This window comes from Triturus cristatus, chromosome 1_2 (genome assembly GCF_964204655.1).
Source record: "Triturus cristatus chromosome 1_2, aTriCri1.1, whole genome shotgun sequence".
Taxonomy (NCBI): domain Eukaryota; kingdom Metazoa; phylum Chordata; class Amphibia; order Caudata; family Salamandridae; genus Triturus; species Triturus cristatus.
In genome coordinates this window covers 345961538-345985019 of record NC_140580.1, presented here as the reverse complement: position 1 = coordinate 345985019, position 23482 = coordinate 345961538, and the positions used below count along the sequence as shown (strand labels likewise).

General features: G+C 42.8%; 1 protein-coding gene across 1 annotated transcript in view; it reads right to left on the bottom strand.

Annotated features, from left to right (window-relative positions):
• The window catches only part of VWA5B1 (von Willebrand factor A domain containing 5B1), a 575143-nt gene that overhangs the window by 93454 nt on the left and 458207 nt on the right, over positions 1-23482 (bottom strand). The window contains exon 14 of the mRNA XM_085614890.1: positions 19496-19727. Coding sequence (XP_085471016.1) covers positions 19496-19727 — 232 coding nt within the window. The remainder of the gene's footprint in view (positions 1-19495; positions 19728-23482) is intronic.

The following is a 23482-nucleotide window of genomic DNA, read 5'->3' as shown; positions in this document are numbered from 1 at the left end:
ACTCCTCGTAATACGCATTTCCGGCATAAGGAACAAGCAATGTCACTATGTGGGTATGCGGTTTCTGCATAGCTATGGAAATCTGGTGAGGTCTGCGTTTCCATGTGTCACATGGATGGGCTCACGTTCCCTTTGTTTTCTTAATGTTTATTCAAGCATTAACTTGTGATAGTGGTGTGTGGGCAAAGCAACATTCTCGCTTTTGGGAGAATCGCTGCTGCCCTCGTTTGGGGGAGTAACTACTCTACTCTACTGCTGGGTTAGTGTAGGAGCGCACCCCAGGAGTCCTGGCACCCCCTAGACTATGACTTTGCTAGCCGAATTTTTTGCAACATCCACGATCGATTAAAATTGTTTGGGCTTTGAGTAATGGAGACAAACACTAACAAAAAAAATGTAAACTGCATGAATGGGGTGCATCGCTAAAAAAAAATTGCAAACTTCGTGGATGGGGTGCTTCTTTTAAATAAATTTGTAAACTTCATGGAAGGGGTGTTTTGCTTTATACTTATGCATATGTGGTATTTGAAATGTTGGCTTTTGTATTCTTGTCGTGTGTTTCCAGATGTTTGCATGTGTTAAGTCACTCTTTGCTTAAACCAATGTTGGTGCTGTGTTTTGTAGAACTTTACTGTCAGAATGTTTGTTCTTTAGAACGACTGTTGTGTGTGAGTTGACTTTTAGGTCTAAAGTCACTCAGAGTAACCACTAGTGTGTGGTTGTGGGAGATTTTAGGTAGTTCACCCACTGTGTGTGTGTGTGTGTGAGTTGACATTTTGGTGTTGTCACTCTGGGTTACCGCCATGGTGTGGCTGTGGGGGTAACTGAATCCCTCACTGTTGGTGGTGTGTGTGTAAGAAAGCTTTTAGGTGCCAAGCCTCTCTGGTCTCCCACCATTTTTGTGGGTGTGGGTGGATTTAGCTAAGTCACCCTGTTCTTGTAGTGTGTGAGATGACTTTTGGTGTTAATTCACTCTGGGTTATCACCATGGTGTTGTTGTGGGGGTAAGCGAATCCCTCACTGTGTGTGTGAGAAGGCTTTTAGGTGCTAAGCCTTTCTGGTCTACCACTACTTTTGTGGGTGTGGGTTGATTTAGGCAGATCACCCTTTTGGCGTTGTGTTAGAGTTGACTGGATAGGAGTCCCCGCGTCTGCCACCTTTTTGTGGTTGATGGTTGACTTTGTGTATCACCCACTTGTATTGGCATTTTGTTGAGTGGTGTTTGTGTGTTTGTTCATTTATTCCTTCCACTTGTGTTGTTGTGGGATGGTCTCACATTAGTGTATTTGTTTTGTTGTGGGGTGATCTCTACTGCACCATTATGGATTGGATCCCTGTGTGTTCACGTTCATTTCAGCCTGGACAGCTGGTATGTTTGTGGCATAAGGGGTTTGGTTGGTTACGCTTGGTGTAGTAGAATGCGGTTTTTTTTGGTTTTGTGTGGAAAGGGAGAAGATGTGGGTTAGTGTAGTCTTTTTGTTTTCTTAAAGACTGTTTTTATCTTGACCAGTTCGTTATTTTCATTAATGTGAGTACATGGGTGGGCATTGTCATTTTCCATTATTTCATATCTTATGTTAACATTCAAGTCAATTGTTACACTCTTCTGTGCTTTCTTTGCATTTTTAATTTAACATGTATGCCCATTGTACTGTGCTTTCTTTACATTTGATCTTAACTTTTATGCCCTTTAGTCCTCTTCAAGTCTTTGCAATGGGTCCTGATGTTATTTCTATGCATGTAGATTTTACCAATGTGTACTTTTCCTTGGACCATTGCATTGAGTTCTAGTTTACTGTAAAGTAGGAAGATGTGCTATACTTGCTGCTCAGCCAGTGTGAGAGTGGTGTAAAATATTGGTGCGTGATGATGCTGTGGAATGTTGGATGAGTGAGGTTGGCAGTTGGTGTATGGGCTGAGCAGCAGGAAGGCTGCTCCTGGTGGGGATTTCTGTACTGTTACTCTTGGTCTTACTATCCTAATAAATACTACTTAAGCTACCCTTGAAGTTGGATCCTCTTTTCATTACAACACATTTACAGCGACACAATGAGAACGAAAAGCCACATATGGAATGACCAAATTAAAAATAGCTACAGGTAATTACTCTGTGCCTGATTTGAGTCAATCTGTTTCTTTTTCACTTTGCCATGGCAGACATATACCATCTACATGTAAATCATTTGTGACTGCACCCCCAAAATGCAATTCCATAACTCAAACTGCTAGGCAATGTCTCCACTCTACAGGAATATAAATAATGGCTAACAAGACAAAGACAAGTTCTATCTGGTGTTTTGTGGCCTCCTAGTTTAATCTGGACTGCCATATTCGGGTGCAGGTCTAAGACTGATCTGCATGTAGTTGTGCACTGAGAACAAGAACAATGGACTGAATAATTGCCAGGGGCTGAGATTAATTCTTACATTTCATCATTACATTTTTGTTTTTCTCAGTTAGACACTCAAAGGGCCTTCAAGACACAAGGACAGGGACGGTGCGACAACGGGTTTGGCAGTGCTGGAGCAGGCTGACGACATGGCGGTCCACTCCCGCACTGCCAAACTCATAATCGGGCCATAAGTGGGACAGATATGACCAGATGTGGGTCCCATAACCAGTTGCGGAAAATAATTGAATTTGCAACTTATCTGATGTGGTGCTACAAGGCTGAAATAAATCTCAAAGGTGCACAATGCATCCTGAAAATATTGTGTCTCTCCATTTTTCTAAACATTATGGTAGATGCAGTTCAAAAATATTGTTTTTCTCAAATGTCAATAGTTTTAGAATTCAAGTACCTGCTCAGCCAGTGCTGGAAATCTCCTGACACATTTGTATGATTCTTGTGATTAAGAGATGACCATTACCTCATTTGGGGTACATAGTTTGATGATTTTAGGTAGCTGTAGTAAAGCACCAAACAAAGCAGGGGTGCAGTCCCATTAGCTCAGACAACAAATTACCTCCCTTCTGTTAAGAAGGAGGCTTTAAGCAACTCACAAGGGTGAAACGAACACTGAAAACATTGCTCTAGTCCTCCTACAGTCTTTTATGGCATTATATTGGCTGAAATGTGTTAGGGTTGCTTGCACTCCTGTACAGATAGAATACAGCACAGTAGTTCAGGGTGTATAGTCTTTTTTATGGACAGGGCGAGGGCTCATTTGCTTATGGTTTGTTTTGTCTTGTGTAGACTCAAACACATCAATCATTGGCAAAGCAAAAAAGTCCTTACCCTTGGCAGGCATGCTATTTTTTATTTATGTTTTTGCAAACATATGCATTAGACATTAAAAACCGAAAAGTAATCAAAATAAAAAATGCCACCAGGTAAATTTAGCAAGTTTATATTTGCAACAATAATCAAAACATGCCCTATCAAAAACTGATCAAAATGCTTTGAAGGGAAGCAGAGATTGGACTACAAGTCTTGGCGCTAAATTGGCCTACTTTTTGGGAGGATGTAAACATATGCAAGAGTAAATGCCGTCACCCATATGGAAGAAAGCCCAATGGATGAAGTTGACTGAAGTGATTACCTTTTCCATAGACGCCGTGAGGTGAACGGCTTAAAACTGTCTTCATTGTAGCCGTGAGGGTAACGGCCTTATTGCTTCCTGCGCCGCCGTGAGGTGAACGGCATTCCTAGCGGGCACTACATTCCCCAGAAGGCCCGGCATAGCGCCGAGACCCGGCGTCACCAGAGGGCGCCTGGAGCCCTTAAAAACAGTGCGGGGCAGACGCAGCGTGGTACGCGCTTACCTTTTCCATGGACGCCGTGAGGTGAACGGCTTAAAACTGTCTTCATTGTAGCCGTGAGGGGAACGGACTTATTGCTTCCTGCGCGGCCGTGAGGTGAACTGCATTCCTAGCGGGCACTACATTCCCCAGAAGGCCCAGCATAGCGCCGAGAACCGGCGTCACCAGAGGGTGCATGGAGCCCTTAAAAACAGCGCGGGGCAGACGCAGCGCGAGACGCGCTTACATTTCCATGGACGCCGTGAGGTGAACGGCTTAAAAATGTCTTCATTGTAGCCGTGAGGGGAACGGCCTTATTGCTTCCTGCGCCGCCGTGAGGCGAATGGCATTCCTAGCGGGCACTACATTCCCCAGAAGGCCCGGCATAGCACCGAGACCCGGCGTCACCAGAGGGCGCCTGGAGACCTTAAAAACAGCGCGGAGCAGAGGCAGCACGGGACGCGCGCGGGCGTGCCCGGGCCAAGCCCGGGCCAAGGGCAGGCCCGTCCGCGCCCGTCGGAGACCGGAGGAGGCTGGGCTGGGCCACGTCTCTAACTGCTACAACATGGGAAAGAGAAAACTGCTTGGGAATCAAGTTCAGGGGGGAGCCAAGGCTAAAGTGCCACGAAAGTCTTCATCAATAATTTCATACCTGACCTCGGCTGTGGGAGTGCTGAATATCGAGATAGAAGATGCCGAAAGAGAACTGGGCTTAAGTAATAAGGAGGGTGATGATATCCTGGAAAATGGACCCCATCAGTAACCCCTATACCCCTGGATCCTGTGGTGGTGATTAATGGATCAAAGACTGTTCCTGTATCCCCGTGACTGATAGTATCGGTACAGGAGATGGGGGATACAATATTGCAAGTGCCTGTTACGGATGAGGTAAAGTTCACTAAAGGCCCATTTGTTAGGCTCCAGGGGGCTCGGGGTTCAGCCAAAAAATCTAGTAAAAAACAAAAGGGACTAAAAACTTGTCAAATAAAGCCTGTTTCCGTGCTGGATGAAAATATTCAATTAGTGCTCCGGAACCTGGTGGAAGAGATCTTTTCTACTCGGTTTGAGACCATATTGACTAACATTGCCAAAGAAGTTATTGACACTATGAATATGTGCGTTGCGGATCTGAGGAGAAAATGTGACCGTCTGGATTCTATGATAGACTCTTTTAGAATTGATTCAAAATGTACCTCACAAGTTAATGCACGGTTGAATTTATCTTTGTCCCCTCGCCCCGAGATTGTTGTAGACCCTCGAGGAAAACACTTAGTGGCTTACCAGCCTACACCTTTGGTTGAGCCACAACTCAAGGCTGCAGTTAGCCACTTGGGGTCTAAAGGTCGAGGTGTAGGCGAAGGACTCATGCCATCTAGAGATAAAAGTTGTGTTGACCATACTGAGGTAGGCATGAATGTGGCATTTAATAAGATTGCGGTACGGCAGGGTAAAAAAATATGTCCGAATACATGCAAAATTAATTTACCCCCAGAGGCCACTCCTTTGGTTGCGATTCTTGTAGGGGTTCCACCTTTAAGTACTTATGAAACTGAATCTACAGAGGCATTATTGCGTAAGACAAATAATTGGTGTGAGCATCATTCCACTGGATCCGCTGGCATATCAGCCCATATCATAATGGCTAGATGAGTTGGATGGGTGGGTAATGGCCCTAAACGCGTCCCAGGTGACTGTATCATAGTCAATTTTAATAATCAGGATATAGCCGAGAGGCTGTTTTGGAATGCAACTGAATCAATTGGGAGTGATATTAGAGCTGTTCCTTTGGGTTTCTTCTACCCTCCCTCTAGGGTGCTGCGAGCTCACATTAGTCCATCTCAATTGGGGCGGACCTTCTTACATGATTTTGCTAGTGGATCGTATGTTGGTAAGGATAGAGAGGCTGATGCAACATTACTAAAAAAGACAACTTTATTATCTACACCCAAGGAGGGAGGTCCGCTAGTTTCAAATAGATTTTTTCCCCTTACCCTAATGGATCAGAACGATTGACCAGTGGGGACAGGGACGGTTAGAGTAGTTCTGCCCCAAATAGTTCATGGATTAGATGACAGAAGAGCAGAATCCCCCCTAAGTTGTAGAATTATTAGCTGGAACATTGCAGGCCTTAAATCTAAAAGAGACGACCCATTATGGTTGAATTCTATAAACCGGTACGACATAATCGCTCTTCAAGAAACATGGGATAAGGGGGATGGTTTCTGGTTGGATGGGTTCAGATCTTATTCCCTATCCACACGCCCGTCCTTGGCTGGAAGAGCAAAGTGCGGATTGATGTTCCTTCTATCCCATAAGATAATTGGTACCTTAAGAAGACTTGAGGTTGACTCGTTCAATCTTTTGATATTAGAAGTAAGCTGTCCAAACAATTTCAAACTATTACTTATTAATTTTTATAATTCAGGTGATAGTGATGTTACAAATCAACATTTGAATAAATTGAACACTTTCTTAGTTGAATATAGGAAAAATCATTCCACATTTTATCATATTATACTTTTGGGTGATTTTAATATACATTTATGCGACCTTCATTGTTATATCACTCATCATTTGGTCCACACGTATTCAGAGACACCTCATTTTGAACACTCCCCTCAGGGTGTTGCCCTAGAGGGCTTTTTGTCTGAAGCTGACCTCACTGAACCTGCTTTTATTAATTTTGTTGATCATTATTTTACATTTAAGGCTAGTGAGACTATTATTGATTATATTTGCTTGTCTCCAAATTTGCTTGACAAGGTAGTCTTTTATAATGCCATAATTTCGCCTTTTAGCGATCATAATCCTGTCTTACTGGAATTAGCTAATAGCTGCGGGTTTCTAGGGATTGGAGGGGTAAAATCAGGTGCTACTAGTATGGTAACATGTGATCAAGGTAGGAGGCTTAAGTGGTCTAAAGTCTTGCCTGCTACATTTTTTAATGATATATGTTTAAAAACGAAGGATTCCATAACAACTTGTATTGATCCCTCAAATCCTGAGGACGTTATACTTGGGGCTTTTGTTGGTATCTGCAGTCAGATTGCTGCAGACTTGATCACTAATACTAAAGGGAAAGCTTAACAGAAAGAAAAATGGTTTGACGATAATTGCTCACAAGCCCATCGTGCTTTAATCCTAGCCTTGAAAAGTTCTCCTTAAGACAGGTCCTTGATAGGGAGGTTAAGGAAACAATATAAGTTAGCTGTCCATAGGCGGAAATTGGAGATTAAAGCAGAAGCCTGGAATGCCCTTTTATCTGTTGATATTTTAAAGGACAGCGCCAGGTTTTGGTCTATTGTTAATACTCCTCTTTTTTCAGGCTTGGATAATAACAGTCAGGAAAGTAATGTCACAGAAGCACAGTGGCTGTCCCATTTTGAAAGGATCTATGGCTCTGACGAGTTAACTGATACCTTTCCCAATAATCCACCTCAGCAAGATATAGTACCTCTTATTTTTGAAGTTGAGGATATTGAAAAAGCAATAAGAAACACCTCGAGCAACAAAGCGCCTGGCCCAGATCATGTCCCAGCTGATATTTATAAGTATAACCCTAATTTTTGGGCAAAGATACTGGTCAACGTCTTTAACGCTGTGGCATTGACTGGGTTCCCTGCTTCTTGGTCTCACTCAATTATTATACCAGTTTTTAAAAAGGGTCAGCGGAGTGAACCAAGGTGCTATAGACCAATATCCTTGATCGACTCAGTTGTTAAAATATTAGGTAAAGTCATATTAGGTAAGATTACAGACTGGGCAGATGAAAATAAAATAATATCTAACCTACAATATGGCTTTCGCCAAGGACGAAGCACCATGGACCAATGCCTGTATCTTTTCTTATTAATAGGTAAATATACCATGGCTAAAGAGGGCTCGCTGAAGTTGGCTTTTATGGATTTGACCTCAGCTTTCGACCTAGTCAACAGGTCGAAGCTGTGGAGTATCTTACTGGAAATGGGTTTGGATCCGGCATTGGTTTATTTTTTAGCAGATCTTCATTGTGACCTTACTGCATCAATTAGGCTCTCACAGGATGGTAGGTGTTCTAAATTCTTTAAATCCAGGAGAGGCATTCGACAGGGGTGCATAATGGCGCCCCTGCTCTTTACTCTATACATAAATGCCCTGGATAAAACTTTGGTCAAAGCAAGCCTGGACATTCCGCGTGTAGGTGATACCTTAATCCCGGTTCTCCTATACGCGGATGACGCTGTACTACTGGCACGAACTGCGGTAGGTCTACAGCATCTTTTGGATGCGTTCGGAGCTTTTATGTTGTCCCTGGACCTGGTAGTAAATATAGAAAAATCACATATTCTGTCTACAGGTCGCAGAGTCACAAAACCCAAAACCTTTTACTGTAATGGGGGTCTAGTGTCTTCTGTTTCCTCTTTTACTTATTTAGGGGTAGTTTTTGATGAAAGGAGTTCTTGGGTCCCCCAGCAAAAAATGAAAAAGAAATACAGTAACTAGATCAACTTCTGCTTTGTGGAGAAGTGTGGCTCACTGGTTAGAGTAGGCAGACCTGGAAGCAGAGGTCAGCCCAGGACCAGGGTTCAATTCCCGGCTCGGCTGGGTCTTGAGTCCATAAATTGTCCATGGACTCGATAATTCTCGCTCCAGTGCATACTTGATTCATGGGTTCACACTCTGCGACTCTGGGCAATAGCTTGCTTAATCTCCACAATGGCCCCTCGCGGCGGGATGCCTGGCTTTCACCTTGTGGATGCCCTGCTGGGTTATCTCACAGGGGAATACCAGGACGGGTTCCCTAAGCAAGCGCTTAGAGACCGGTTGGTGATTTGCGCTATATAAATATCTGTACATTTACATTTATTAGGGTTTGCTCAGCGTCTGGGGGCAAGACCAGTGGAGGCTATTATTAAGATATATAAATCCAAGTGCCTGGCCATAGCGGCCTATGGCTCCTCCATATGGGGTTTTAAACCACAGCCAGAGCTACAGATAGCTGAAAACAGATTCCTGCGTAATCTCCTTTCAGTACCGCAATCTACCCCTAATTTTTCCATACATCAGGAATTGGGTCTGGGTTTTTTATCTGATACTCTGAGTACGGCTCCGTTACTCTGCTGGCTCAAGGTATGGATTAACCCAGAATTAACCTTGAATCAACAGATATTGCGGGATTGTGCTAAACTGGATAAAGCACGTAACATTTAATGGTTAGTTTATGTTGAATCAATGCTTTTTAAACTAGGGCGGCAGGAACTATATGATTTTCCTGAGAGAATTAAGAAGGATGACCTGAAATGGGTTAAAATTAATTTTATAAAAATGTTGATGGTGGAACGGGAAGGAAACGAGTTGCAGAAGCCTTTAGTTAGGGTCCATTTTTTGGTAAAAACAACATTACTGATGGAACCTTACCTGATAATTGTTACTAAGCCGTTGGCTTTTGACCAGATTCCGTTTTAATTTGATCCATCTGACCTTGGGGGACTATGTGGGGTGGTCTAAACCTGAGGAATCAGGATTGTGTACTTGTGATAACCATTCTATCCAAGACACTTTACATTTTTTATTATTCTGCAAATACTATACTGATATTCGGAAGACGTTTTTGGTCCCTTTACTGCTTAGGAAGTGTTTCCAACAGGCCAAACCTGCATTACTTTATTTGCAAATGTTAACTGACACGTGGGATATTTTTAACATTGCTTCCTTCTTAGTTGCTGCCATCAGGATTAGGGGGAAAATTATAGAAATATAACATATAACATTCATATTAGTTATAACAAATGTCAATTTTTTATCTTATGTACCCTTATAAACTGGATAAGCTTACTGGTATAATTGATTTTCTAGAAAAGCATTTTTTAAAATATGTTAGTATATGGTTTGCTGAAACATAATAGTAACTCTGCATTTCTAGGAATCTTTGTCCTTATGGTTATGAAATAACTTTTTTAAATGATATATTTTTGACTGATTGTAATATTGTTATTTATTGCTGTATCTGTTTATGACTGTAGTTGTTGTTTTGTACTTTTATGATTTTAATTAATCGAATAAAGTGGATTGATTGATTGATTACTGCCCTATGTAGTAGGCTGTGGTGAACCAAATCAAATTGTGACTGATACACCAACAGACCAATAAATGAAGAAGGCTGATCACAGGCTCGTTGGTGTACATATGCATGGTTATTTATAATTGTTTTGGAAATCATGAGGCTGGCGAGACAGCTAAAGCTTCTCTAGACCGACCACAATTGATGATCCGACATGCGTCGCATAGTAGATATCAGTGACACTAAGAAATCCACATTAGTAAATGCATTTACGTTTGCCAGGAATCCATTTTTGGATCCCTGGCAGGCATAAAAAACATAACTTCAGCTGCAAACTTACAATTACGACCTAAATTACCTTTGTGAAAAAGCGCTTGATGTGTTTAATTCACAAAAAACCTGATTCACTAATGGCAGGCTACACATACATGCAATGCTTACTTTGGGCAGGTGGTTGCAGACGTTGGGCACTGGCCTTCATTTTAGGGGCCCCAGACTTATTTTTCATACTCAGACTCAGAGCAAGACAGAGGAGTGCAGAAAAGGAAGATAGTGACAGAATTGGGAAAGCAGGGATAACAAAGGACCTGAGTGCCTGAGTGAGTAGGATAAAGAGACAGGATGTTTAGGGGGGTGGAAGAAGGCATGAGCTTGAATCAAGACTATGCAGCCTTGGTGCTCGGCAGCTTGAGGATTTCTGTTGGAGGGTTCCTTAGGAAAACTTTGGATCGTTGCACTTATCTTTTATTTGTATTTATTTTAACAAATTAAGCACTGCATATACAGCTTTTAACTGAAGTGAACAACACGAGGAACAAGTCAACAACCAATCCCACTTTCTATAACACGGGGATTTTGTATGTACAGTCCTCATTAAATAATGTATTCTTGATTGAGTTGCTATCTTTGTTTTTTTGGTGCATTAGGGGGAAGATCTACAAGAAGGTGCCGCAGCGAAGCACCGCAAGCCCTTTGGCAAGCCCTTTGGCTGCGCCACGCTGCGGCACTTTCAGAGCACAGGAATGCAACATATTTACAATAATATGTCACATTCCTGTGCTCTCCCCTGCGCTGGCGCACTAACAGCTGCCATGCTCCAGCGCAGGCACCCTTGCACCGTGGTGCAAGGATGCCTGCATTATGGGGAGATTGTTTTTGTGCAGGAAGGGGCACCTTCCTGCACACAAAAAATCACTACTGGCATTTTCCTCTTTCAATGCATGCTGTAGAATGCAGCAAGCATTGAAATGGGAAAAGAAATGAGGAGAAATGAAAACATTTCTCCTCGTTGCGCCTCACAACGCCAGGGTGGCGTAGCATACTAACGCATTTCCAGGTTTACGATTCCTCATAAATCGGGAAATGTGTCTGGATCCATGGGTGTTGCCTGGGAACACCCACAGCAACACCCATGGAACACCCCTTTCACGCAGGGCGGGACTGGCTACCGTAATTTTTGGTGTGCTGCCAAGCTGGGGGCTGATTTCGTTGATGGGGTCCTGCATGTGCTTAAAACCATTCGTTTTGCTTTGTTTATTTAGAAGCACACGCAGGTCCCCATCAACAAAATCAGCCCCCACCGCAGTGGAATCAGCCCACGGCTTGGCAGCACACCAAAACGCCCAGTAGCCAGTCCGGCCCTGCTTTCACACAAAGTGCTGCGTGCAAGAGGGCCATATTTACAAGGACAGGAAAAGCCACGCAGGGTGGCTTTTCCTGTCATTGTAAATATGGGGCAGAAAAATGCGAAGCCAGTGCGTCATAAAAAGTGATGCACCAGTGGCGCAATGGGCTTGTAAATCTGCCCCTTAATTTTTAAGCATATGACACAAAGAAGGACACATATTTTCTCCAAATAGAGAGGCAGATGTAGAGATTAAAGCCCATTCAACTCCGTCTTAGTGCCCCTTCCTTTCGTCTGCTTTTTTCTTTCATCCCTCACTTGCACAGTAAAAAGCGCCTGAGGAATTGGGAAGTGACGGATCCGCTCATTAAAGTAATAACAGCTGCACAGTACTGCAAGATTTTGGAAGGGCTGCTTCAAAAGAAGGCCATTAACACCTAGCACCCTGGGCATAAGGAGTCCTTTTCAGAAGCCTTTTATAAATTCCGACAAAATATTCTGAATTAAAGAGAAACTTGCTATCAAGTGGTGCAATTTTTACAGAGCACTGAGCTCATACTGTGACAGGTCTTTACAAATGCAACGAAATTGATACTCCCTCGTCTCGCAGAGGATAAAATGCATATGTAATTTACGTGCATAGAACTACAACAGTACTGAACACTTAAGAGTAGACACTTTTAAAAATATTATTTTGAATAGTCAATCCAAAAGAAATCCAGAGAGGCCATTACCTCAGTGGACAACGTTCGGATGAAATTTGCTTCTAGTGTGTAAGCTCTATGTAAAAAGCGCATGCACTATTAACAAACACTTAAAAGGTTGACTGTCTAGCAGCAAATTACAAAGATTAAAACATTATTATCCAGCGGTCTTTTTACTTTAAAAGTATGTGCCATAGTGAGCCTTAAGTGAAAAGATCTTTTTCTATATATTCATATACACCATTTGTTATCGGTCAATGGCCTACAACTCTGACCCTGTTAAGCTATGCTACTTTTGTACCTTTAATTTAACTGTATAGATTTGGTTCAGATTTTTTATGTCAGGGTGGTTTTTTGCTTTATTCCTCAATGATGATGGCCAATTTTGGAACAGAAGCATTTTTAGTTCTTGCCTTACAGAAAGTATTAGCCTCCTGTTGGTGACAGACCTATTGTATTCAATAAAGGCACTGGGCCCAATTCAGAAACTGCATTTTGGAATATGTAAGGTAGTACTCCAGTAGTACAAATTACTTACTACAGAATGAGGAAATAATGTGTTGTAACATTTTATTTAAGTACTTCGAGGTTAATAATTATTATTTGAATAATTTTAGATTTGCATTTAAATTGAAACATTTTTTTAAATGAATTCCATTAAATGTTCACTTACTTTCCTATAAAAAACTTTCCATCTATTGTAGGAGCTCTACACCTATTGGTGGAGATCTCCACCAACAGGAGAAAAGTTCCTAAAAGTAAGTTTACACTCGAAATTTCAGTTATGGGGCCCCAGCTCCTCATTGGAGGACATGGAGGTAAGTACCATTTATTACTGTATTACCTTTTATAAATAACAACATTGTTATGCATGGCTTCATTTTTAATGTAAACAAAAGGGGAAGCCCTAAGAACCAACCTGGAAACAGGGTCAATGAACATATATTGAACAATGGTTCCTAGTGAAATGGGAGGTAACATTTACTGGTTATTCATAGTATGAAACAAATGAGCAACAAAAAAGAATTGATCAACAACAAAAAGGCATTAGCCATAACAATATTTATATAGCATGAGGGTTAAATGCTCGAAACACGTGCTCAGTGCTCATGTGATCACACAGTGTGGAAGAAAGAAGTGCAAACAGAACCTGAGTGTGTGTATAAGACAAGTTACGCACTGGTACATACATAGTATGTTGCTGTGTTTGTCCCTTTAAAAAGGAAACAGTAGCTTGTGTTAATACAGCAAAATCAATGATTGATATGTACAGTTCATCTGCCAGAAAAGACATTGATGGCGTTTCCACCTGCTATAATTTTAGAGCCATTAACAATTCAGGATATTAAGAATTCAAGAACAGAGCAGTGTTTCTGAAATGGAAATGGAATATGTTAAAAGGAGCATTGCTGTCTACAGCAACAGAATGGCCATTTCTAAGGAAGTGGAAATAGTATGAACTGACTGATGTGCCTGAGTATAACACATTCTGCAAAGAGAAAATAGGGAACAGTTCGTGAGTGTGAAAATATAGAAAAGCCCAACCAAGTGCCATCACTGAATCCCAAAAATCACAACTTACATTTAAAGCAGTCATGAAAAATGGAAGATACAATATCGAAAAGAATAAAAATAAATTATAGATTTGAGGTCAAAGTTGAAGAAGGAAACTGTAGTTAGAGGTGTCAGACCATGAATGGTCCCAAGGTGACAAGTGGCAGGAAACATCCTCCTACGAAAGGGGTCCGAATGAGGGAAGGAAGCTTATCCTATAAATATTAATGGGAAGTTAGCATGAGCGTAGAATGGTTAAAAAAAACTTCTCATCGCACAATTGAAAAATCAAACTAACTGTGTCAGCTTGATGGTGGCAGAAACGAATTTCTACCACTATGTAAAAGCACTCTCATTCCACTAGGACCAAATATTCAATTCATTTATTTTTAGGCCCAGACAGAATTTCGATTGCACCTGCATTTTCTTGTGTAATTTTTCGCAATCTCACGTTACGTTTATTGCATGAAATTCCTGTAATTATGGGCATCATAACGATGAAGGTAGCTGGGTCCAACTGATGTATTACGATGAGATTGCCGGGTTGGCGGTCGGAAGGTTGGTGGCATGCTTTGGTTTGGGATAAAGGCCACATCACATGCCTACATCCTTGCAGCACTGCCTGCATGTTTGTGCACCTCTTGCTTTTGTTGCCCTAAGTGGGAAGGGTATGCCTAGACGTGAGTCCCATGCTCACTGTGCCACTGGATTTAAGCTAGCCTGGCTGATGAGGGGTGATGCCACGAAACCGGTCCCAGAATGCTTGTTTCTGGTCCAAGGAGAGTCTGGCTTGGTAGTTTGGTCTGGACTGTTTCCATGAGGAACAGGGTCAAGACTGATTTGCATACGGCTGGGTCCAAACTGGGGTGGTGTGGTAAGTAAACCTGGGCAAAGCACTACGCTACACTCGCCTAGTTTGCGAAGTTTGTGCTACTTCGCACTACGAGAATTGCATGTAGCACAGTGCAAACACACGTAGCGTAGCGTAGCGTAGTGCAGCGGTCATTTTGTGCTTGCTCGCGGTCCTCAACGTCAAGTTGGCGACCGAGAGCAAGCAAAATGACATCCCGGCGAGACTTTTTCCGCGTTCACGATCAGCAACATTAAGTTGCCAATCGCGAGCATGGAAAATAAACCTCCCCGCGAGATTCTCAACGCGGGGAGGTCAGGTTGCTCATTGCGAGTGGTCGCGTATGCTCGCGACTGCTCGCGATGAGAAACTACCAGTCCGCGTTGAGAAAGCTGCCGATCGAGTAAAAATCTACTCGAGCTGCAGAAAACCTCATCTCGCACTGTGCAAGATGCCGTTTTCAATGATTGCACAGTGCCGGATGCTTGTCCGCACTGTGCAATCAGTTAAAACGGCATCTTGCACAGTGCAAACAGGGTACTACGCAGTTCGCGAAGTGCTATGCGTAGCTCGCGTAGTGCGAAGTGCACTTTGCGTAGCTACGCGTAGCAATGCTTCGCGAACTACGCCCAGGGTTAAGCAAAAGAAGGTGGATTAAACCCATATCTTTGTGACTGGGATAATGTTTGCATTGTTCAGCATTCCATCCATCATTTGTTCCTTTTGCTTTTTTTCATGCACCATTTGCCATGCACCATGTCATGCATGGCGCACAGTGCACGTACGTGAGTGGGGGCACTACATGTGCCTTCAGGGCCACTTTTCAGTGGCCTACAACACCAGGGAGCCATGTTTGGGCCCCCCCATATCCCTTTCCGACAACCTTTTCATGGCAGGATGCCAGCCATATCTGAAAGTGATATTGTGATCCCGACGGCAGTGCCTGCCTCGTCACCGCTACCAATCAAAGATGCTGCTCCAACCATCACACCATCGGGATCTTTGATCCTAGTGGAGCCGGCAGTCATGCGTCTGACAGCTTATGGTCTAACCGCCAGTATCAGAATACGGCGGTCAGACTGAAGGGCTGCAAATGGTCGGACCGCCACCAATGGCCTGTCAGTGGTCCGACCACCACCATCGGAATCACCCCCTATGTTACTAGGACACATTGTGTAATTACAAACCGTTCATGGCAAACATTTAGTACAAGCACACAGGAACAACACGAACAACAGGAAAGCGAACAGCTGCTGTTTGGAGCACTTTGGCTTTTGCCCTATTTTCTTTATGTGAAATGCATTCTCATGTCAAAAATGTTCATGAGTACACATTTTGCAATCAAATACAGAGTTACGTCCAATGCCAGTTTTTCATTCTGAATAATTTCATATAATCTTTCCAAAATTATGCAAGACCTGATGATGTAAGTTTCGCACACCCCTACTTTAGGAAAATTAGTTTTGTTCAGTAGTTTTACATTTTTTATGCCAATTGTGAGTATTCTTTATAGGTGAGATTTTATATTGTGCTCACATGAGGCATTCTGCCCTGAACAAACATATTGCCTAGTTCAACTAATAAATATGAAACCAGCTGAGATCACATCCCTCAGGTAAATATACTGTGAAAAATGATCAATGCTTGGCTGAATGCTGATGAGTCCGTAGCATGAGTAAGGTTTTTTTTATTGGAAAATCTTACTGCAGGTCATGAAAAGTGACAAAGATAAGGAACCCTGGTAGATTGAGTGACATTACAGGAGCTAAGGACTAGGAGAGGTAGTCGACCCAGGGACAGGCTCCTGCTATCTGCTTTCTATTCTCGTTAAATAACCCATCAAACTCTTCACAGTCACCCGAGGGACAACAATGAGGTAAAACTCTTCATATAGCAGCCTGGTTGCAAAAATGCTCAAAGCTGTATTTTATATTAATATATTTTAAAAAATCTAGAGGTGTTTTTTAATAGTACACCTTCTATACATGCCAATAGACCCGGTTCAGATGGGAGGTTCCTGATATTATAAGCCAAGGTTACTTTATTTGAGCTGTCTCCCTCCTGAAATTGCCTCTCTTCAATAGATGTCAAAGGGGAAAATACATTCCCCAAATTACTTTTTTCAAAATCTCTCACTTTCTTTGTCTGAAATCAGACATATATGCACTTTCCCAAGCCGTTACTGAACTGAGAAAAAACACACCTGGATCCATAGGAAGAGATGGATTGGTGTGTCTTTAGAACTAAGAACAGAGCTGCTCCACTGGCTTTGTTCTTTATTAGGAAATTATTCTGGGTGAGAACTTTTACATTTGATGTGATCTTTGACCAAATTATTTACATTGAAGAACAGATGATTACAGGATATCTAGACAAGTCAAGACACTTCTGCAACCCTTTTCCTCATTCATTGGTCTGCTCCTGCTCCTTCCTTGTCTATGTGCACTTCCACATTACAAATATGGGTCACAGGCCACTGGAGTTTTTAGACAGATCTAAGTCACTAAAAGGCGACTGAAGCACAATATCACAGATAGGTAGACATTTCAAGCTATATATCTATATTCATTAGGAGAGCTCTGGTGCCGGTTGCGTTAAGTCTGCAACACCCACCCCTGATATCTCCCACCCCTCGGTATTACCAATTCTGGGGGTTTTTTGTAGCTCTTGGGCTAGGTGGAGTTAAAAGGGATTAAGAGTGGAACCTAGAAGTTCCCCTTAAGCAGTAAAGAACTACCTTAGAAATGAGTTATTTCTGTCTTCATTCACTTGGTTATTTGACAATAACTTCCCATATTTCAGACTTTCTGCTGCTTTGAGCAACCAAAATCTCCGGATGAAATACACAAGATCTGCAATCCTGATGTGACTGAAAACATCTGTTTTTGGCCCCACTGGAATTAAGGGGCACTTGCAATTTGTCCCTTATGTGTTTTGATGGATTGCACAAAATATCCCCTTTTTACATAAAAAGAAAGATGAACATAGTTAGATAAACGTTTGTGGCCCAAGGCATTTAAACTCGTTCTTATGCAGTCAAATGCTTGTCAAAACATTAAAACATAATGAATAACATGAATTCAAGTCAGACAAAGAGACTCGTTATAGCGCGAGAGTTATGAGATTAACAATTTTTGTGCGATCAGATTCTCTGCTAAAGCCAGTGTTACCATGGTTTTTAATAGGTAGCACAATTATGCTTTCTATAATTATGTGTTTGGATAATTAGGCAGGTATTGTATTCATTAACAATAGTTCAGCCTGCAATACTGCAATAAAATCCCTTTACCTCTGAAATTCAATTTGATAACAGTGGTTACTCCTCTCTTGGTGAAACAAATCCACATGGCAAAAAAGTTTAACACTGACTCTAAAACGCCAGCTGCAGTATATATAAAAATTGACTAATAAAATATCAAAATTACATGATGATTTCAGGACAGAAGAATCCCAAACAAGCAAAAGTAATTTGGGTAACATTCATAAGACAAGCCTTATATTCTAAAACTCTGCCTTTTTCATCAATAGGATTCCATCTCTTCATGGCACTCACTCTTTGGTATAATTCACCACCTTTTAAAGGTCTTAGAAACCTACAGATCCCATTTGGGATTTGGGGGATGGAGAACAATCTGTTAGGGCAGCAGAGCACATAACCTTTGCCACCCTGATGGAGTTTTGTCTGGCAAATTTAGAGATGAAATCCAGCACAGTGATCATCGCTGTACATTGAGAGTAACCGCCGTCATGGCGGTACCCTTCAATATACAAAAAGTGTTTGGTGGACAGTCGCTGTCACATTTGACCGTTGTCCACCAAACCTTTAACATTTTCTGTTTTTCAAAAACAAACTCCCAAAGTAGGAAGGTTTTGTCAAGCAACAAAAACCTAATGGCCCCCACACCCGTGTTTCTCCTGAGGAGGATGGATAGAAAGCACACAGTCTACACTAAATAGGGTGGATGATATAACGCCCATCCTCCAACAGCCCTTACTCCATTGGGCAGTTGGATAAAGCTATCCATAGATGGAGTGAACACAGGCTCCCATCAGCTGAAAGCTTAGGGTCTGGGTAGCCCGAGCGTTTAACAGACAGGAAAGTTCATTGCGTTTTGCAACGGACAACCCCATCAGACAAACTCTATATCAGCTCCTAATCTTTCAAGCCCTTCTTAACATAAAATGGATGTTGGCAATGCCCTACCTAATGGCTTCCAATGCTCAACAGAGGCTCACTTATAGGCAACCTACACACCTCAGCATGTCTCATTCAGGGACTGAAAAAATAGGATCTAATCATCCCATCTTGATCAAACACTATTGGTTTCCTTTGCTGGTCTGCACCATCTTCCAACCCAGCTGCATCATTCAGATGCCATCACAACCAGCACTCCCGCTTATCATACAGACAAGGCAAGCTCGCCATCTCTGATGGTTTTCGGCATACCTATAGCCAGAACATATCAGACTGCAGACTAAGAAGTTTAAAAAAATGAAAACAAGACAAATGGTTTTTCCATCTGTGCACCAAGGATCTGTAACAACAGTCCCTTATCCATGAGAAGTGCCCCAACACTCCCCCAATTTTGGATAGAGCTGAAGTCTCATCTCTTTAAAGAACACTACATCACAATGCATTACCCGTCCACAACCTAGCTTCCTCTCCTATTACTTTCTGACTTTATGCTTGTCACAGACCATTTCCAGTGCTCTGGTGCCTTCTGGCTATGTTTGCGCTATAGAAATACAATATACATACATAAACAATAGAAATAGCATAAGGCCCTAATGTGTGTGTTCAGATGAAGCTATTGTCCTTTCTACCGGCCCCATCTATAGTTGTATTTGAGGCAGATTAGCTGCCTAAAAGCCCACAAACTCTTGAACGCATATAATAACCTCTTAACACAATTTACTCCAAAGCTGTCATGCGTTACAGGAAGGTCAGCAAGAATCCAACATCTGTGCCTATTCTGGCTTACCAGGGTCCCCAGGGCTGCTGAAGGGTTGACTGTCCACGGAGGTCTTCAGGGTGTTGGGGGTCTCAGGCTGACCCCACAGTTGTCCACCGGCAGCAAGTGGCACAGGGTCATGAGATTGTGGGGAATCCACATCGTGGCAGAAGGAAAGGCAGCTCTGTTGAAGCAGGGACGGGCGGCGGGCACCGGTGCCACGGATCCTGGTGGTGGTAACGTAGGGACTCCCGGTAATGGGCTGTAAGAGAAGAGAGAGGCACAGTGGAATTCAGAAAAGGCAAAAATGGCTAGAGAAAATGAGCTTTCATGGGAACAGAGAGACAATGGATTTTTCCAGTAAAGGTAAAGGCTTTTTGTATTTCAAGAACTCTTTAATCGTCCAAAAATGATTTTTCTCCATTAGTATCTTCCAGAGTCCTTCACGAAGGCCTAGAGATAGTAGCATCAGGGAGAACGCCCTGTGACACGGTAATGAGTGTTCATGCGATGCAAAGATAAGAGGAGACCTGCACTTCCAAGTTTTGCTTTTATTTTATTTTCATTTTCTAAATAAGAACATTTTGCCAAGGTTTCAAAGCACTCGAGAAATATACATGCTTTCATGTAATCAGACGAGTTTGCCAATTGCATACTATGCGAATCATTTGCTTGGGTGTGTGAAAATAGATACATCGTTTTCCGCCCACTTAATAAAGTTTTCTTTAAAATTTCAAGATGTATTTGAGCTTCCTAAATATGATTAAGCCTAATGAAATCAGGTGAAAAATCCTTCAAAAAAAGTATGTTTTGAAGGAAGAATACGGGAAACTACTTTAAAAACGAATTAACTAGAAGAACTCTGCTGAAAAAATGTTAGGGTGCAAAATTCACCAACTTTCCAACTTTGAAAGTTGCAACCTGAGCACAGCTCCACTGGAGGGAAAAAAATAAATGTACAATGCTAAAAATGAGGTGCCTCGTTAGGTTTTGCCAAGTCGCAGAAGCTCTGTTGGCTTGTAAATAAAGTATGCACATTGGATCAACATTGTTGCATAGTTATTTCCTGAGACATTTATTTTTAGAACCCTTCTTGAATGCAATCAGTTTCCAATCATGATATTTCCCATGCTAATGGCATCACAGTTCATTTACCAAAGACATAGTTACAGCGACATCAGGGGAAAACAGACAAGAGTAAAGTATGAAACGTGTACCTTCGGTGCAAACATCCCCCAGATCGCTCGACCCCCACAGAGGGCTCATACAGTTAATACAGTAGCGACCTATGGGTTCAGGTCAAGGCCAAATGGGCATTGGCTCTTGCAGTGGGCTCTTGCAGAGAGTGATCCATCATTTAAGTAGAGCTGACTCCACACTAATAAGGGAATCAGTTAGCATTTGTGCTTGCTCCCAATGCTGAGTATTGAAGGGGGCAAACAAGCCCCTACGGTTAGCTGTTTGTAGGAGAGTAAGATCTGCTTCACATGGTTACGCCCACTTTTTGCTCGTGTTTCACTGTTTTTCGACTTTAGTCCGGCTGGGATCCTGCTATTCAGGACCCCAGCCTAGCTGCTTCCTCTCTAAATTGATTCTATGTACTTTAGGTACACTCCAGATTGGAATTCTGGGGTGCCCTTGTGAGTCCCTAGTATATGGTATACTATGTACCCAGGGCATAGGTACCCCAGAGGCCTACCAGGGGCTGAAGCATGTATTGTGCTATCCCTGGAAAGCCCTCCCAAATGACACCACAGGTCTGCTACTGCAGCCTGGGTAAGGTGGTGCTGTTCTCCGGGGTTGTTAGTGGTGCAGCCTGACCATATACTCTTAAGTGCATTATAACTAAAACGGTTAATGCTAACTTTGGACTGGCTGCACAGAAAGATGTCGTGTTTGGTGTCAAACAGCTTGGAATCATACTCCCACATCAATTCCTGATGTGAGAATATGATCCCACCCTTCTAGAGGGAGAGGCATGACAGCACCGGTATACCCGGTACCAACTTAATTGAGCCCTGGCATCACAAAATGGATGCTGCAGCCACAGACACAGGTCTGGCCTCCTGCTGCTGACCGAATCTCTGGCAGGGGAGGTCTGGACAATAGGTTTCCTGTCACTGGGAGGTGTAACCACCTCCCAGACAGGCTGATGTGTATTGGGGCTGGGTGGGAGCACTCTCAGAGTGCTTTGAAGTCCTGCACTGGGGGCACATTTGGTGTCCCTGTGCATAGACCAGCTCAAACCGGTTCAGGGACTTCCAGCCCCTGCTCTGGCACGAAACTGGACAAAGGAAATGGGTGTAGCCACCCCTCTTTCCAAACCCTCCCATAGGTGGGTCCCTAGAGTAAGTCCAACCCCTTTCTTAGGTATAAGTAAGTAACCCCTGGCAACAGGAATTTAGATATCCCTGGACGAAACTCTGAAGCTGAATCCTGGAACTTCGATGTTCTACTCAAGACTAGAGGACTGAAGAAATCTCCCTTGGGGTCAAGGAGTGACTCCCTTGCTTTGCACTTGTAACAACAGGGGAACCCTACTCACAGCGGAACCAGGGTAATGGTTAGATATGGAAGAACAATGGTTCCAGTGGATAATAAAGAATGATTTAGGCAATATATATGCACAATGGCAATAGATTTATAAAGGACTCTGTACTGTCAGAGGACAGAATGAAATCTCTACACAGTTGAATCAATACTGTATTTTATGCATAGCAATAAATGGTATATACATTTCTTAAACATACAAAATGTTTTAACCATAAAAAAAAAAAAAAAAAAAAAGTTTTTGGGTGCATAGTGTCTTGGGGACACTATGCACCAAAAAACTTTTTTATGGTTAAAACATTTTGTATGTTTAAGAAATGTATATACCATTTATTGCTATGCATAAAATACAGTATTGATTCAACTGTGTAGAGATTTCATTCTGTCCTCTGACAGTACAGAGTCCTTTATAAATCTATTCCCTTGCTTGGCAGGCACCAACAAAGCATTTTGCCGGTCTGCATCTCCGAAGCTCCCACCAGACTACGAAGTATTTGCAGCCCAGGAAGAGGATTTCCAGACATCTCAGAGGCCAACCCGAGTCCCAAGCAAAGCTGGGACCTGCAGCCCTCGTGAGTAGCATGGAACCGGAACTCCTGGTCACTGTGCACATTTGCAAGTGCATTGACTTCTCGACGTCTCTTGAAGTCGTGCTTGGGGTTACTTATAGCCCCCACCTCGAGCACCATCTGCACCGAAAATTGTGTGCCTCCACTCCACGAGTGTTCCGTGAGCATGCTTCTTGCATTTCCACTCAAAGCCATTTTGTGATCCCTGGTTTATCGACTGGTGGGTCCCTGTGAAGGTAACTCTGATTTTCCTTGGATTTCTCTGGTTGCTCCAGACATGTGTCCTGACATCTCACCGTGTGGTGAGTTCCTCAGACCTTGCTGGTCTGCACCGAAGCATCTTTCTCCTTTCTACATGGGTTGCTGTTGCCAAGGCTTGTTGTGTTCAATCCGAGCACCAACACTGCAGCACTCGACATCCTTCATCTGACAGCTCGAATCAATCTCCTGGTTGTCCTTGACGCCTCCTGGTCCTCGTGGCTGAAGAGTCAAGCTTCACCTTCTTCACCGGAAAATCACCCGACTACAGTGGGCATTCGCCTATCGTGCCCCTGGTCACTGGCAAGTGACCCAGACTCTGTCCTCTCTGCTTTCAGGTTCTTCTCAACTTCGATCCAGGCTTGGATCTCTTTGGACACTTCTCATCTTCCCGGCAGCAGCACTTCTTTGCCAGCTCCCATTGAAAACGACAAAGCGATCCAACACCATTTGACACCTATGCACCCGACTTCCCTGGGTGAGGTAACACGACTACTCCGGTGCTCCTATGGGTGTTGACCCTAGAACTTCCTAAGTCCCAAAGGGTTTGGTCCTGACTCATTTCTAAGTGTCCCTAATCTTTTAAATGTAACCGCGACTTTCCCTAACGGGAGCTCGCGGCTGTGTTCTCACACTGCAC